The following is a 15303-nucleotide window of genomic DNA, read 5'->3' as shown; positions in this document are numbered from 1 at the left end:
AATAGAATTACGCTATTATCCAGCAATTCCACTTCTGGGAATTTATCTGAAGAAAATAAAAACACTAATTCGGAAAGACATACGCACCTCTCTGTTCATTGCAGCATTATTTACATAGCCAAGATATGGAAGCAACTTAAGTGTCCATCGATAGACAGTTGGATAAAGAAGATGTGGTACATGTATACAATGGAATATTACTCAGCCATAAAAAAGAATTAAAACTTGCCATTTGTGACAACATGGATGGACCTAAGTAAAATGAGTCAGACAGACAAAGAGAAATACCGCATGATCTCACTTATAGCGGAATCTAAAAGACAAAATAAATGAAATGGAAATAAACTCATAGGTACAGAGAACATTTTGATGGTTGCCAGATGGGAAGGGGAGTGGGCAAGGGGTCATAAAGGAGAAGAGATTAAGATATACAAATTGCCAGTTATAGAAACTGTCATGGGAAAATAAAATATACCATAGGGAATATAGTAAACGATATTATAATAATGATGTATGGTGTTAGATAGGTACTAGACATATGTACCACATTGTAAGTTATATAAATGTCTATTAACTACTTTGTACACCTGAAATTAATATAATATTTTATGTCAACTGTAATTGAAAATATTTTAAAAGTTAGAAAAAAAGAGACTAAAAAGGCGAGCAAGTACTGGGAAAAGATATTTATAACACAGATAACTGACAAAGGGCTTATATCCTAAATATATAAAGAACCCTTACAAATAGTAAAATGGATGAAAGACACAAAAGGCTCTTGACAAAAAAGGATATCAAAATGCCTAATACACATATTAAAAGGTGTTTAACTAATTAGTAATCAGGGAAATGCAAACTAAAACCACGAAGACTTGCCACTGCATATCTACCAAAATGGCTAAGCCAATATCAAGTATTAGTGAGGATATTGAGCAACTGGAACTAATATTTTGCAGGTGGGAATGTAAATTGTTACAGTCACTTTGAGAAACTGGTATCATCTAACCAAAAAGTTGAACATATGCATACCCAGTGACCCAGAAATTCTTCTCCTAGATGTCTGCCCAATGGAAATGAATAGCATAATTTGTAATAGCCTAAAATAGAAACAACCCAAATATCCATCAACAGTAGAATAGCTAAATAAGTTGATACATTTATATAATGGAATACTTATACATCAGTGAAAATAAATAAAGTATTGCTAAACACAAAAATTTGGGTGAATCTTACAAATATGATGTTGAGTGAAAGAGGCCAGACACAAAAGAATAACTTGTATGATTCTATTTGTGTAAAGTTTAAAAACAAGTCCCTGGTATTAGAAGTCAGGATGATAGTTACTTTGGGGGGAGAGGAAACAAGAGTGTTTACAAAGGGACTTCTGGGATTCTAGTAGTAGTCTATTTCTTGACTTTGATGACAGTTACACTGTTAAAATCACTATCTGATAATTCATCAAGCTGTACACTTAATATATGTGCACTTTTCATAATTTATATTTCAATTTAAAATTTTTAATTTAAAAAGTGGTATGTGTTTCTGCATACGTATGTGTACAGGGTAAAAAAAAACTGGAAGGAAATATATATACCATAATATTAACATTAATCTATGGCTGGTGGAATTATAGGTAGATTTTTATTTTCTTTATGCTTTAGTATATTTTCTACAATAAGCATGAATTATTTTTATAATTTCAAAAAGGATGTTTAAGAATGAAAGAAAAATTTGTTCCACAGACATAATAGTCCTCTCAGGGCAGGTCTCATTGTAACAGCCTCATGCTAACTTGGAGCCTCAACCCAAGCTATTTTGTTTCATAATTATTTATAAAAGATATCCTTTCTACCTTATCTTCCTGTGGGAAATTTCACACTATAATGTTAAAGTGTCATTTACATTGACTGGGTCTGCTTTACCACTACTGAATTTCATACTCATTTTTTTTAATAAAAAGACTAAACTATTCTAACCAGTAAACATATAGGGACATTTTCATCTTTTTTTTTTTTTTTTAACCAAAAGATTTTGCCTGGAAATTAAGGAGGGACAGCTAGAGAGGCTGGTTGTGAACTCCAGGCCTAGTTTATCTAGTTAAAATTAATCTGTGCACATCTCTTGTTTATTTATTCCTAAATGCTATATCCTCCTCTACTATATGACCTTTAATGTTGACATTTCTTATAAATTAATCTTAGGTTTTCTCTTCATCTTATTCTACATGATCTCTATAGCTGGTCTCAGCTACATCCTTGACTTGAAATGTCATCTATGTACTATGACTCAAATATATTTCTCCAGCCCAGATCGTTTGTGCTTTAGATTCTTTTTTCAACTGACTATGCCAATATCACAAAGACATCCCGAGGTCAACATACCCAAATGTAAATTTATATTCTCTCCCAAACTTGCTTAATAAATAGCACCACCATCTAGCTCTAGATCATGATAAGAAACCTTGTAATCATCCTTAACACCTTTTTCTTATAATCCACATGCATTCCATTGCAAGACCTGTTAATTTTATCTCCGAAGTATATTTCATCATTTTCCATTCCTCTGTATATTTAAGGTGATACTGCCATCAAACCACTATAATCTCTCACTTTGATTGCTACCGTAGCCTTCTAACTGATATCTGTATATATCCACAGTTTCTCTCTTCTATTCCATTCTCCACACAGCCATCCAAAGTAACTTTTCTATAACTACAGATTTTGTTAATATTCCTGTTGTCTGTAATATTGGTCTCCTGTTGCCTTCAGTATAAAATCCAAATTTCATATGGTCTACAAAACCTTGGTCTCCTGTTGCCTTCAGTATAAAATCCAAATTTCATATGGCCTACAAAACCTTGCATGATCGTAGCTTTTGCCTACATTTTCACATGATATTCCCTTTCCTTGGAATACTCTTACTATCCTCCCCCCTTTATTATAGAGGTACTTAATTACCACAATAATTTATGACTTCATGCTTTTTTGAACAAAAAATATGCACAATATTTCCTCCACTCTCTGCCAAGCTAACTCCTGTTCATTCTTCAGGTGTCCACTTAAATGTCACTTTCTTAGGAAAAACTTGGTTGACCTTTCTTTCTTTCCACACAAATATATACATGTGTGATTTTTCTTTTTCCTTAACGTCCCAACTAGGCTAACAGCTCCACAAGGACAAGGGACTATACCTGCTTTGTTTACCACTGTATATCTAGTATTTGTCTGAGGTCCCAGCACATAGTAGGCTCTCAATAAATATTGGTTAAACAAATGAAAATGTCTTAGGAAATTATCTTTGGGGCCTCTTGCCAATTCATGCTTTCCCAGATGACTTTGCTTCCTTCAATAGTCACACCAATTCCTTGTGCTTTGTTACCTGGATGCCTCAAATATTGACTTACTCTCTTTCTTGCTGCAACCTCCTATTTTGGTAGCTCAGTTTCTCATCTCCTGGGCTTATTGTATACCAACAAACATTTATACCGTTTCCTTCCTTTCTTTCCTATCAGATAAACGAACTTTTTGAAGTTTTAGGTGAAATTTTATTCTTAGTAACTCTGAAGGCCTTATCCTATCTCAGCAGTTCTCTATAATCTGCATAGTAGGTATTTATAAATTGTGCCTTATTTCCTCCACAGCTGCTGCCACTACTGCCTGGGCCCAAAAGGTATTCCAGTTTTCTCCATACCTTTTCAAATCTTAGAGGGGATGTCATGTACACTACCAGTTGATTAAAGCCAGCTCCCCTAGGAGACTGGGTCCTGCTCCTACTTTTTTATATCCTAGTTTAACCACCCAAGGGTCTGAACTGGTATTTAAACCATGTCTGCCACTTGCTTTTGGAGTACAATTGCTGTTCTTTCATCTTCCTCATCCTTAGCAACAAGGTACTCAGAGGCCTAGTCCTTGATTTATGCCTAGTTTATCTCATTCTATCTCAGTTCTGTCTCTATAGAGCTACTAAAAACTAAAATCATTAGAATTGAGGATATCATCTGTATTTTTAACACAAATCCCAAGAGAATCACTAGTGAGAGAACTCTATTATCCTCAATATGTGGAAAATACATTATTCTGACTAATTCTATGCAGGTATACCTTGGAGACATTGCAGGTTCAGTTCCAGACCACCGCAGTAAAGTGAGTATCACAATAAAACAAGTCACATGAATTTTTTGGTTTCCCAGTGCATATAAAATTTATGTTTATACCATGCTGTAGTCTATTAAATGTGCAATAGCATTATGTCTAAAACAATGTACATACCTTAATTAAAAAATACTTTTTTTTCTAAAAAATGCTAACCATCATCATCTGAGCCTGTTGGAAAAATGGCTGATAGACTTGCTTGGTGCAAGGTTGCCATAAACCTTCAATTTGTAAAATACACAGTATCTGTGAAGCATAATAAATCAAGGCACAAAAAAGGCAAGGTATGCCTGTATTCTGTGTGGTAGCATAGGCCAAGAAATGATTTGGCTGTCTTCAGACACACCACCCAGCTTATCTTCAGGGGCATGGAACCAGCTGGTGGATCATCAGTCTGAGGCCAAAGGCCAAAGTATAGCCTTGTAGTAAAGAACACAGACTTTGGAGAGAGACTGACATGTAGATTCTGGCTTATATTTTCCATTTGTTTTGTTACTGTATAAGCTTTAGGCTTTGTGTTTTCTTGAGTTGTTCTTTTTTTTTTTTTTTTTAAGTATAATAATAATACCACCTCATAGAATTGTTACAAGAGTTCACTGGAATTTACTCAACAGATATTCATTGAGCACCTGCTCTGTGCCAGACACTGTTCTATATGTTGCAAATATACCAGCAAGCAAAACAGTTTATGCCCTCAAGGAGCATGCATTCTAGTGGAGATATGTATAAAAAGTGCTTGGACTATGGCATGTAGGAAGCACTCTATAAATGGTTGTTATTAGCAAATATTTCGGGATAAGGAGGAGTATATTTGTTTTGCTTTGCGACTTCGGGATACAAAAGAAGTATAGGATATATTATTTGCCCACCTGGAGCATAAATTTAGATGATAATGAGACATATATTTGTTCATTCGATAAATATTATAATGAGCCAGGCACTGTGAGGTACAAAAATGAATCCCTACTCTTAAAAACCTTCAATTCAGTTAGGAATATATGAGAAATGCAAATGTCAATATAAAACAAAATGCAACAGCTCTTTAAGAGAGATAATAATAAAGTACTTAGAAGACTGTTAGTGCCTTTATATGCATTTGAGCATAAAATGGACATACTTTGACAGGTAGCAATGGGATATATGGCTATTTCAGTGAGGGAGTAAAAGAGCCTCTCCCGCCAAGCGAACTAAGCAGTACATGACCTTTGGCAGTGTTAGCCTCTCTGTATACCAATTTTATGGTTTCCATTTCTCATTGTGGCCCTGACTCTAGAGCTGAGGCAGTATTGACAATGAGAAGTGTGTGTTTGGCCAAAGAACCGTCTGCGGGGAGGGGAAGGGGAATAAGGGGAAAAGCATACCAAAATCATAAGGAAATGTGTTGACTTCTGGGAACACAAAGTTTCTAGCTGAAGCATAGGATAAGTATAGGGAGGACAGGGCTAGAAATGAAAGATAGGGGGCCTGAGCATGGAAGGCCTTGAATGCCAAGCTAAGGCATTTGGACTTAATTTAGTAAAAATCTAAATCATCATTTGAGCAGTAAAATGATATGATCAACTGTGTTTAGAATAATAGACTTGAAGAAGAATAGCATGTAGTAGATACCATAGTCCTCTCTTATCAGCAGTTCCACCTTCTGTGGTTTCAGTTACCTGTGGTCAGCTGCGGTCTGAAAGTATTAAATTGAATATTCCAAAAATAAACAATTCATCAGTTTTAAATTACATGTCATTCTGAGTAGTGTGATGAAATCTCACTCTGTCCTGCTCCATCCCACTCCATCCCACCCAGGACATGAATTGTCCCTTTGTCCAGCATATTCACATACACTAACTGCTCGTTAGTCATTTAGTAGCTGTCTTGGTTATCAGATCAACTGTCCTAGTATGCAGTGCTTGTGTTCAAATAACCCTTATTTTACTTAATGGCTCCGAAGCACAAGAGTAGTGATGCCAACAATTTGGATATGCCACAGAGAAGCCCATAAAGTGCTTCTTTTAAGTGAAAAGGTAGTACAGTATAATAATATAACATCATAGTATATTATAATTGTTCTATTTTATTATTAATGTTGCTAATCTTTTATCGTGCCTAATTTATAAATTAAACTATCATAGGTATGTATATATAAGAAAAAACATTATATATATATGTTTGGCATTATCTGTGGTTTTAGGCATCCACTGGGGGTCTTGTAACATATCCCCATGTATAAGGAGAGACTACTGAACCATAAACTGGCAGATTATATGTGTTAATTAGTATTTGTGGAATAAATCAATGTGTGAACCCTCCTGATTCCCTGGGGAATGAGATGCAGTAAAAAAAGCTTTGCTGTGCAGACCTGGATTTCGTTTGACCAGGGCTTTGATATAGGGAGGAAGAAAAATATAGACTGACTGATTAAACATGACATGAATTTTAAACTATTGCATGGCCACACCTATAGAGTGTTGACATATAGTCTATTGTCACTTGGAGGCAGATTTCTAAAAACTTATTGCAAGACTCTGTCTTTGAGAAAGTGAGAGAAGATTCAGTTTTCATTCCATAAACGTTTGTTGGATGTCTGTCACATTACCAGCACTGTGCTATAGGTAATTTAACCATGGATTCAACTTGGAATTCAACCGTTAGCAAAGAGCTAACAGGCTACTAGGGAAGAGGAATGTGTAAATAACTAAAACTGTTTTTTAAGTGGTGGTGTTGAAGTGAACGAAGATGTGAAAGATATTTTGAGTATAAATTTATAAAATTATATCACTCTATATACAACTCTGCCTGTGCTTTAGGGGGCAAGTTTCTAGAAATTTAGAAATGTTGACTTTACTTGAGAAGCTACAATTTTATAATGAACTTTAAAAACAGAATGTTTTGTCTTCTTAGAAAATATTTTTGTTTTAAAATAATACGTATACCTTAAGGCTTATTTGAACTTCATAAAAGGCAAAAAGAAAGACATAAATGTCACCCTCCTAAGGAAAAAAAATCACTATTTTCATGTTTGTATTTCCTTCCAGACTTTTTTTCCCACTAAGATGATATATATTGATCTTGGAAGAAGATACAACTGAAATTTAAGAGAACATGAAACTAGCATTAGATTCCTTACATTTATTTTGGACCACACAGTTGACACTCAGATTAAAGCAAAATATCTATTTGTGGTTTTTTTGTTTTTTGGTTTTTAATTTTTTAATTTAAGTATAATTGGTATATGATATTTTTAGTTATATTAATTTTAGGTATATAACATAGTAATTTTACATTTTTTATACTTTACAATGTGCTCACCCAACTAATTCCAGTAATCACCTGTCACCATGCCAACTTATCACAATATTATTACTATATTCCCCTTCAACTTTTTGACCCATTTCTCCACTCCCTCTCTCCAGCAACCATCCCTTTGGTCTTTGTTTCTATGAATCTGTTTTCTGTTTTGGTTTGTTTGTTTGTTTGTTTTTAGATTCCACATATAAGTAAAACTATACAGTATTTGTTCTACTCTGTCTCACTTATTTCACTTAGCATAATACTCTCTAGATCCATCTATGTTGTCTCAAATGGCAAGATTTTATTTATTTTTATTGCTGAGTAATATTCCATTGTGTGTGTTTATGTATATGTGTGTGTGTGTGTCTGTCTATCTATCTATCTATCTATCTATCTATCTATCTATCTATGCCATATCTTCTTTATCCATTCATTTATTGATGGATACCTAGGTTGCTTACATATCTTGGCTGTTGTAAATAATGCTGCAGTGTACATAGGGGTGCATATATCTTTTTGAATTAGTGTTTTTATTTTCTTCAGATAAATACCCAGAAGTGGAATTGCTGGGTCATATGGTAAATCTATTTTTATTTTTTTGAGGACTTTCCATAATGTTTTCCATAGTGGCTGTACCAATTTGTAGTACTACCAACAGTGCATGAGGGTTCCCTTTTCTCCACATTCTCACCAACATGTTATTTTTTGATTTTTTGATAATAGCCATTCTGACTGGTATGAGGTGGTATCTTGTGCTTTTGATTTGCATTTCCCTGATTAGTGATGTTAAGCATCTTCTCATATGTCTGCTGTCCATCTGTATGTCTCCTTTAGAGAAATGTCTTTTCATGACCTCTGTCACTTTTTTGATCAGATTGTTTATTTTTTCGTTACTGAATTGTATGAGTTTGTTATATATTTTGGATACCAACTCCTTATCACATATATCATTTGTGAATATATTCTCCCACTGAATAGGTTTTTATTTTGTTTTGTTGATGGCTTTCTTCACTGTTCAGAAGCTTCTTAATTTGATGGAGTCCAACTTGTTTATTTTTGCTTTTGTTTCCATTGCTCAAGGAGACCTAGTCAAAAAGATATTATTCAGACTGTCGTAGTTTACTACCAGTGTTTTCTTCCAGGAGTTTTATGGTTTCGGGCCTTACATTTAAGTCTTTAATTCATTTTGAGTTTATTTTTGTATATGGTATAAGAAAGTAGTCCAGTTTCATCTTTTTGCATGTATCTGTCCAGTTTTCCCAATATCACTCATCGAAGAGACTTGTTATTCCATTGTATATTCTTACTTCCTTTGTTGTAGGTTAGTTGGCCATTTAAGCCAGGGTTTATTTCTGGATGCTCTATTCTGTTTCATTGATCTATGTGTCTGGTTTTGTGCCAATAATATACTGTTTTGATTATTACAGCTTTGTGGTATAGTTTGAAATCAGGAAGCGTGATACCTCCAACTTTGTACTTTTTTGTTTTGGCTATTTGTAGTCTTTTGTGGTTCCATATATGTTAGGATTATTCTAATTCTGAGAAGAATGTCATTGGTATTTTGATAGGAGTTGCATTGAATATGTAGATTGCTTTTAGGAGTAATGGTATTAATCCTTCCAATACATGAACATGGTATATCTTCCATTTATTCGTGTGTGTTTCAGGTTCTTTCTTCAATGTCTTATAGTTTTCAGAGTAGAGGTATTTTATATCTTTGATTAAATTTATTCTTAGTATTTTCTTTTTGATACAATTGTAAATGGGATTGTTTTCTTAGTTTTTCCTCTGATTGTTATAAGTATATAAGAATATAACAGATTTCTTTATATTAATTTTGTATCCTGCTATGTTACTGAATTCTTTTATAAATTCTATTAATTTTCTGGTGGATTCTTTAGGGTTTTCTATATATAGTATCATGTCATCTGTAAATGTTTTTTTATATATTCGCAAAGTGCCTTTCCCGCTCAATGTGTACCATGTGAACTCGGGAGTCATTTTACTGTTCCCATTCCTCACAGGTGCCCCTGACCCCACAGCTGGGGCCAGCATTGATGATGAGAACTGTTGGCATTTGGATGAAGAACAGGTGAAAGAACAAGTGAAGCTCTTTCTCTCCCAGGGTGGTTACTATGGCTCTGGAAAGCAACTCAATTCAATGTTTGCCAAGGTAAGATCTAAAAAGGTTGTGTTTTGTTTGTTTGTCTGTTTACTTTCTTAAGTAAACTGAGCTCACTAAACTTTTGGCTTCGTGCATTGTAGCCAGCTCACTTGACCTAGCTGTGCTGAATGCTTGAAAGCTTACTAATAAAAGAAGCTGATCAGAGCAGACCTGAGCAGGTTGCATCCAGGGAGCTCCTCCTACCTCATCCTGGTAGTCCTCTTCTGTTCCACTTTCTAAATGAGTTAGCATTGCTGGGGGTGTTTTAGTAATAAAGATTTGAACTCAAGGCTGCCCGATGAGGCCTTGAAGAGATTTTCGTACTGGAGGTCTCACAGCAGGTTTTCTTTTGTTTCTTAATACATTTAGTAAGATATAATTCACATACCATAAAATTCCCCTATTTTAAAGTGTACAATTGAGTGGCTTTTATATTAAGAGGTGTGCAGCCATCGCCACAGTCAACTTTAGAACATTTTCATCACCTTCAAAAGAAATCCCATCCCCTTTAGCTATCATTTTCCTATCCTTCATATTCCCCTTCCCCAGCCCTAAGCAACTATTAATCTACTTTCTGTTTCTATAGATTTTCTGGACTTTCATAGTATGGAATCATAGTATATAGTCTTTTGTGACTGGCTTCTTTTACTTAGCATAATATTTTCAAAGGCCATTTGTGTTATATCAGTACTTCATTCCTTTTTTTCTGGCCAAATAATATTCCATTGTATAGATACCCCACATTTTGTTTATCTGTCTGTTGGTGGACATTTTGATTATTTCAACCTTTTGGCTATTATAAATAATGCTGCTATAAACATTCTTGTACAAATTTCTTTGTGGACATATGTTTTTATTTCTCTCTAGGAGTAGAATTGTGTTATATGATAACTCTCTGTTTAATTATTTGAGGAACTGCTAGACTGGTTTCCAAAGTGACTACAGCATTTTACATTTCCACCAATGGTATATGAGGGTTCTGATTTCTCTGTATCCTCACCAACACTTGTTGTTATCTGGCTGTCTGATTCTAGCCATTCTAGTAAGTGTGAAGTGGTATCCCATTGTGCATAGCAGCCTTTCTTGATACATGCAGAGAATTTCTTTACAGAATAAAAGGCCTTCTTTTTGGCTTTTTGGAAATATTGTGCTTAGATATTTCATCTTCTCCTCCTCTTCCTCTCCTTTCTTCTCCTCCTACTTTTTTATGATGTGCAGTCACCAACCCCTTACCCCTCCTTATGTGTCAGGTTCGAGAGATGCTGCGGATGAGAGATTCCAATGGAGCAAGGATGCTGACGCTAATAACTGAGCAATTTATGGCTGATCCACGACTCACGCTCTGGAGGCAGCAAGGAACAAGCATGACAGATAAGTGCAGGCAGCTCTGGGATGAGCTAGGTAAGTTCCCATGTCTCAGAGAAGTGCTATGTCTGTCCTACCAGCTTGTTCCTTGGCAAGAGTGTTAGTAAACACTTGCCATCAGTCATTATATTAGATTTTGCTGAGTGAACTTTATCCCAGCTGGTGGAAGATTTAGGCTCTACAGAGGCCACCCAGAGTAATTCTGAACTCACTTGTGTTGCTTCCACAGCATTATGCTTTGTTATTGACATCAGCATTCTGTTCCAGATGATACTACATAGAAGCCTTTGCTGAGAGAAAACTTCTTCCCTTGGCTTCTGTTGCATGGCACTAGCCTGGCTCTCCAAATACTTACCAACCTTATTTTTCTCACTTTCTCTGCATCTGTTCCTCTTTTCACTCCTTGACAGACCTCTTAGACATAGGACAGTTTCCAAGACCTGGACTTTGGACTTCTAGTCTTCTTTATACTACCTTGAAAACCTCTTTTTTTTTTTTTTTTTTTTAATATCATGGCTTTAGAATGTAGCTCTGCAATGATCTCACCCTCATCTTTTTTACACTTATATGAGTTCTAGCCCCATGTTAGTAGCTATCCTTTGACTCTTTCCACTGAAAAATCCCCTGATTGCCTTAAGCTTGAGAAATCTAAAAATGAACTCAGGCCTCCTATAAAAAAATGATTTTCCTGACTAGCATTGGCACCACCACTCTTTATTCTATGAAACTTATTGTGAAGCACTCATTTTCCTTTTATTCCCTACATCCAGTCACCAACTCCATTTGATTCCCCTATCTTCAAAATGCAAATTAGTGTCCATTCCCACTTTTCGTTCTCCGACACCACTGGTCTCAGTGAGGACCTTGGGACTTTTAGATTAAATTGGAACTGTGGCCTCTTGAATGGCCTCCCTGTTCTTCATTCTTCTTATCAAGGCCATGTTCTTTAGTAATCATTTTTCTTTATCATTCCCCTGCTCCAAGTCCAGTTTTACAATGCTGTCTCAGTTCCTCTTCATGTTGTCAAAATCCTCTGAACTCACCATTCAATCATGGCCCCACTTTTGGGTTATACTGAACAAGTTCTATATGGCATATTCTAAAAGTTCTAATATAGCTCCTTGGTACTTCCCCCACCCCAGAAAGTAACAACAAACTTTCTACTTGTACCTAATAGCAGAGGAAAAAACTGCAGCTTAGGATTTTAGTGAGTTCTTCTAGACCAAAGCCTCTGAGGCATATATTTTATGCTCTCAGGGCTGAAAACCTTGAGGAATGAGGTTTAATGACTCTGGGACTGTACTTGGTTACTTTGGGGGTAAGTGTGGGCTTTTGGTTTGGGTGCTGAGGCTTTTCAATAACACCTAGAGCACTAATGGCTTCAGAGCTTTCATTAATAATGAATAGCTACATTATTATATGCTAATCTCCCTTTTAAAGATCATACTCACATTGTTTCACTTAATTCTCATAACAACCCTATGAGGTAATTGTGTGTTTATTGCAAAAAAACAAATAGCTCTGGTTACTTTTGGATACAGAAAAAAATAAAGAATTATAGAAAGCTGCCTCTGCCTTAACACAATCACATTTTCTGAAGTACAGGAATGTTGCACTATTAGTCTGTAGCTTCCCATCCAGCCAGTTGTGACCAGGGTCACATGACACAATGCATGGCGACTTGGGAACTGCTTCTAGACTCCTCAGAAGGGATTATAGGCATGGACTCCCTTCCAGGTTAAGATATTGGCATCTCCATATTTTTAGAATAGAAAATTGAGCTCAGAAAAGTTAAGTATGTTATTCAAGTCACACACTAACAAGTGGTGGTTCTAATACTAGAACCCCAATCTGTCTGACTCCAAATCAAATATCCGTCTCAACATCTCTCTCAATTCTATCTTGTAATGCACTCTGTTTCTCAAAGTGCATGTTTTCTAAGAATTTGAAATCAACCTTCTTCAGAGAGTAAATTTCATCTGAGGCCTGAACCCCTTGGAGTAATTTCTATAACAGTCATGGGATTGTGCTGTGAACTTGGGCTTGGTTTTTGGGGTAATGGTAGGTGAGAGGAAGTAAGAAGAATGGCTTTCAGTGCTTTTAAAGTTCTTGTCATGTACTTAGGCTCATAATGAAAACCTCTTGCTTCTGACATTTTCATATCTGAGAAATTGCTATATCGACCTTCCAAGAAACTCAGCATTCTGCAAAGACAGTGTTTCTCAAACTTCTCTGAATCACTCAGAGTACTTGTTAGAACAAATTATGAGGCTTATCCCCAGAGTTTCTGATTCAGTAGGTTGGAGTGAGGCCTGATCATTTGCCAATGCTGATGCCACTGTTCCAGAGACCACGTTTTGAGAACCATGGCACTAAAGGAAGTCTTATGGGTTAGACTCTAGAGCACAGAGATTCATGCTTCCCTTAACTACTCAGAGTTCCTTACTGGCCCCAAGGCCGATCACCTGGGGAGGGCCTAGAAAGGGTTTGTAGGAACTTAAGAAGCAATCAGGCATGAAGTTTTCTCATCTCCCCATATCTGCACACATATGCTTTACTTTCTCTTCTGTTAAAATCTATAAAGTATCTCTGCTCCCATAAAGGGCCAGTCCTTACATATTTGCTCTAGGTCCTATACCATCTCCTTTTCCAAAAAATTTTATGCCTGCAATTATCCTTGCTCTGGCATCATTAATTTTTCGGTCTCTACTGGATCAACCCCATTGGCACATAAACATGTTCTAATATCTTTAGTCTCAAGAAAAGTGCCTTTGATATTCCCACCCCCCTCCAATCATTACCCTATTTCTCTTCTTCCCTTTAAAGAACACTTCTTGAAAAACTTGTCTGCAATTACTCTTTCTATTTGCTCACCTCCATTATCTCTTCAACCCCCTGAAGTTGAGCTTCCATTGCTCATTGCTGACACTACTGAAGTAGCTATTGTCAAAATTACCAGTAACCTCTATATTTCTAGATACAGTAGTCGTTTCTTAGTTGTTACCTTATTTGATCTCTTAGTAATTTTCAATAAAATTGACCATATCCTTGAAACCTGTTCTTCTCTTGGCTTCCATAATCCCACCCGCCTGGTTTTCCTCCAGCATTCCTAGCTGCTTTCTCTCAGTGTGCTTTTCAGGCTCCTCTGCCTTTTCTCAATCATTCTAAATATTGAGTACTCCACAGCACCCACTTCCCTGTCTACATTCACTACCTAAGTGATCATATTCAGTCCCGTGGTTTTAAATACCATCCAGATGCAGCTAAGTCACAAATTTATGTCTCTAACTCTGACCTTCCTCCTGAGCTCTAGGCTCAGTGTCCAGTTTCCTGCCACTTCTAAGAAACATCTCAACTTAACATGACCATCACAGAACTCTTAATTTTCCTGCCAAATCCTTATTTTCCCCTGTTGTGCCCATCTTAGTACACAGCAACAAGATGCATCTAATCGTTCAAGAAGAAAATCTAAGAGTCGTCCTTGGTTTCCTCTGTTTCCTAACTTCTGCACCCAATCCAAGATCTGTTGGCTTTCAGAATTTTGATATTTCCTCAAAATTCCATTCGAAGCACTCCATTCTTCTCATCTTAAATTATGAGGTTTTCTTATCTTTTTTGGTTGTTGATGGGTGGGGCCCTATCGCTTCCTACATTAGTTTTAGAAGAACATAGACACAGCATAGAGGAAGAACTACAATGTGAAGAAAAAGTTTTTTCTCATGAAGTTTATATAGGCCTTTAGGATTCTTAAATCCTAAAAGTGGATAGAGTAACTCTTTTATGATCTGAACATTTGTGCATTTTTCTTACTATGACATTGTTCCAAAGTTTTTACCTCCTGCACTTTACATATTAAAGATTTCCTGCCACCTAGTGTTCATAAAGTACACTGTAATTGGTAGGACCTTACTATCCCTGTTGGACTAAATGCTAACATCCTAGATTATAAAAATTTTCTACCAGAAGGTAAAAACATCTAATAGACTAAATATCCAAAGAGTTAGATTAGACTAAGATGACTTTTGAGAGCATTTTTGCCTTAGCTTACATCCTTTCTCCTATTTGGATATACACCTTCCTTCCATCTCTCCGCCCAAAGAACTATATTTATCTCTTGTTAATCTTTTAAAATAAAGTAATACATATATACAGGTTAAAACATCAGATAATTCTACAAACCTTATATAAAAAAACAATATTCCCTGGCCTCATTTCTTCACATTGCCAACTCTCACTTCTCAGAAAGAGCAATTTCTACCTTTTAGTTCCTTTTTCTAACATGCCTCCACATGTCAAAATAACTTCTTTTTTTAATTTTTAAATTCTATATATTTTTTCTCTTCC

At 35.8% G+C, this 15303-nt stretch overlaps 1 protein-coding gene across 1 annotated transcript in view; it reads left to right on the top strand.

The window, feature by feature from the left end:
- The window catches only part of ZSWIM5 (zinc finger SWIM-type containing 5), a 147342-nt gene that overhangs the window by 87440 nt on the left and 44599 nt on the right, over positions 1 to 15303 (top strand). Inside the window, exons 3-4 of the mRNA XM_006911420.1 lie at positions 9455 to 9603; positions 10845 to 10995. Of these exons, the coding sequence (XP_006911482.1) occupies positions 9455 to 9603; positions 10845 to 10995 (300 nt within the window). The remainder of the gene's footprint in view (positions 1 to 9454; positions 9604 to 10844; positions 10996 to 15303) is intronic.

Source organism: Pteropus alecto, unplaced genomic scaffold (assembly GCF_000325575.1).
Source record: "Pteropus alecto unplaced genomic scaffold, ASM32557v1 scaffold484, whole genome shotgun sequence".
In the NCBI taxonomy this organism is placed as follows: domain Eukaryota; kingdom Metazoa; phylum Chordata; class Mammalia; order Chiroptera; family Pteropodidae; genus Pteropus; species Pteropus alecto.
This window is presented reverse-complemented; position numbering and strand designations above follow the sequence as displayed.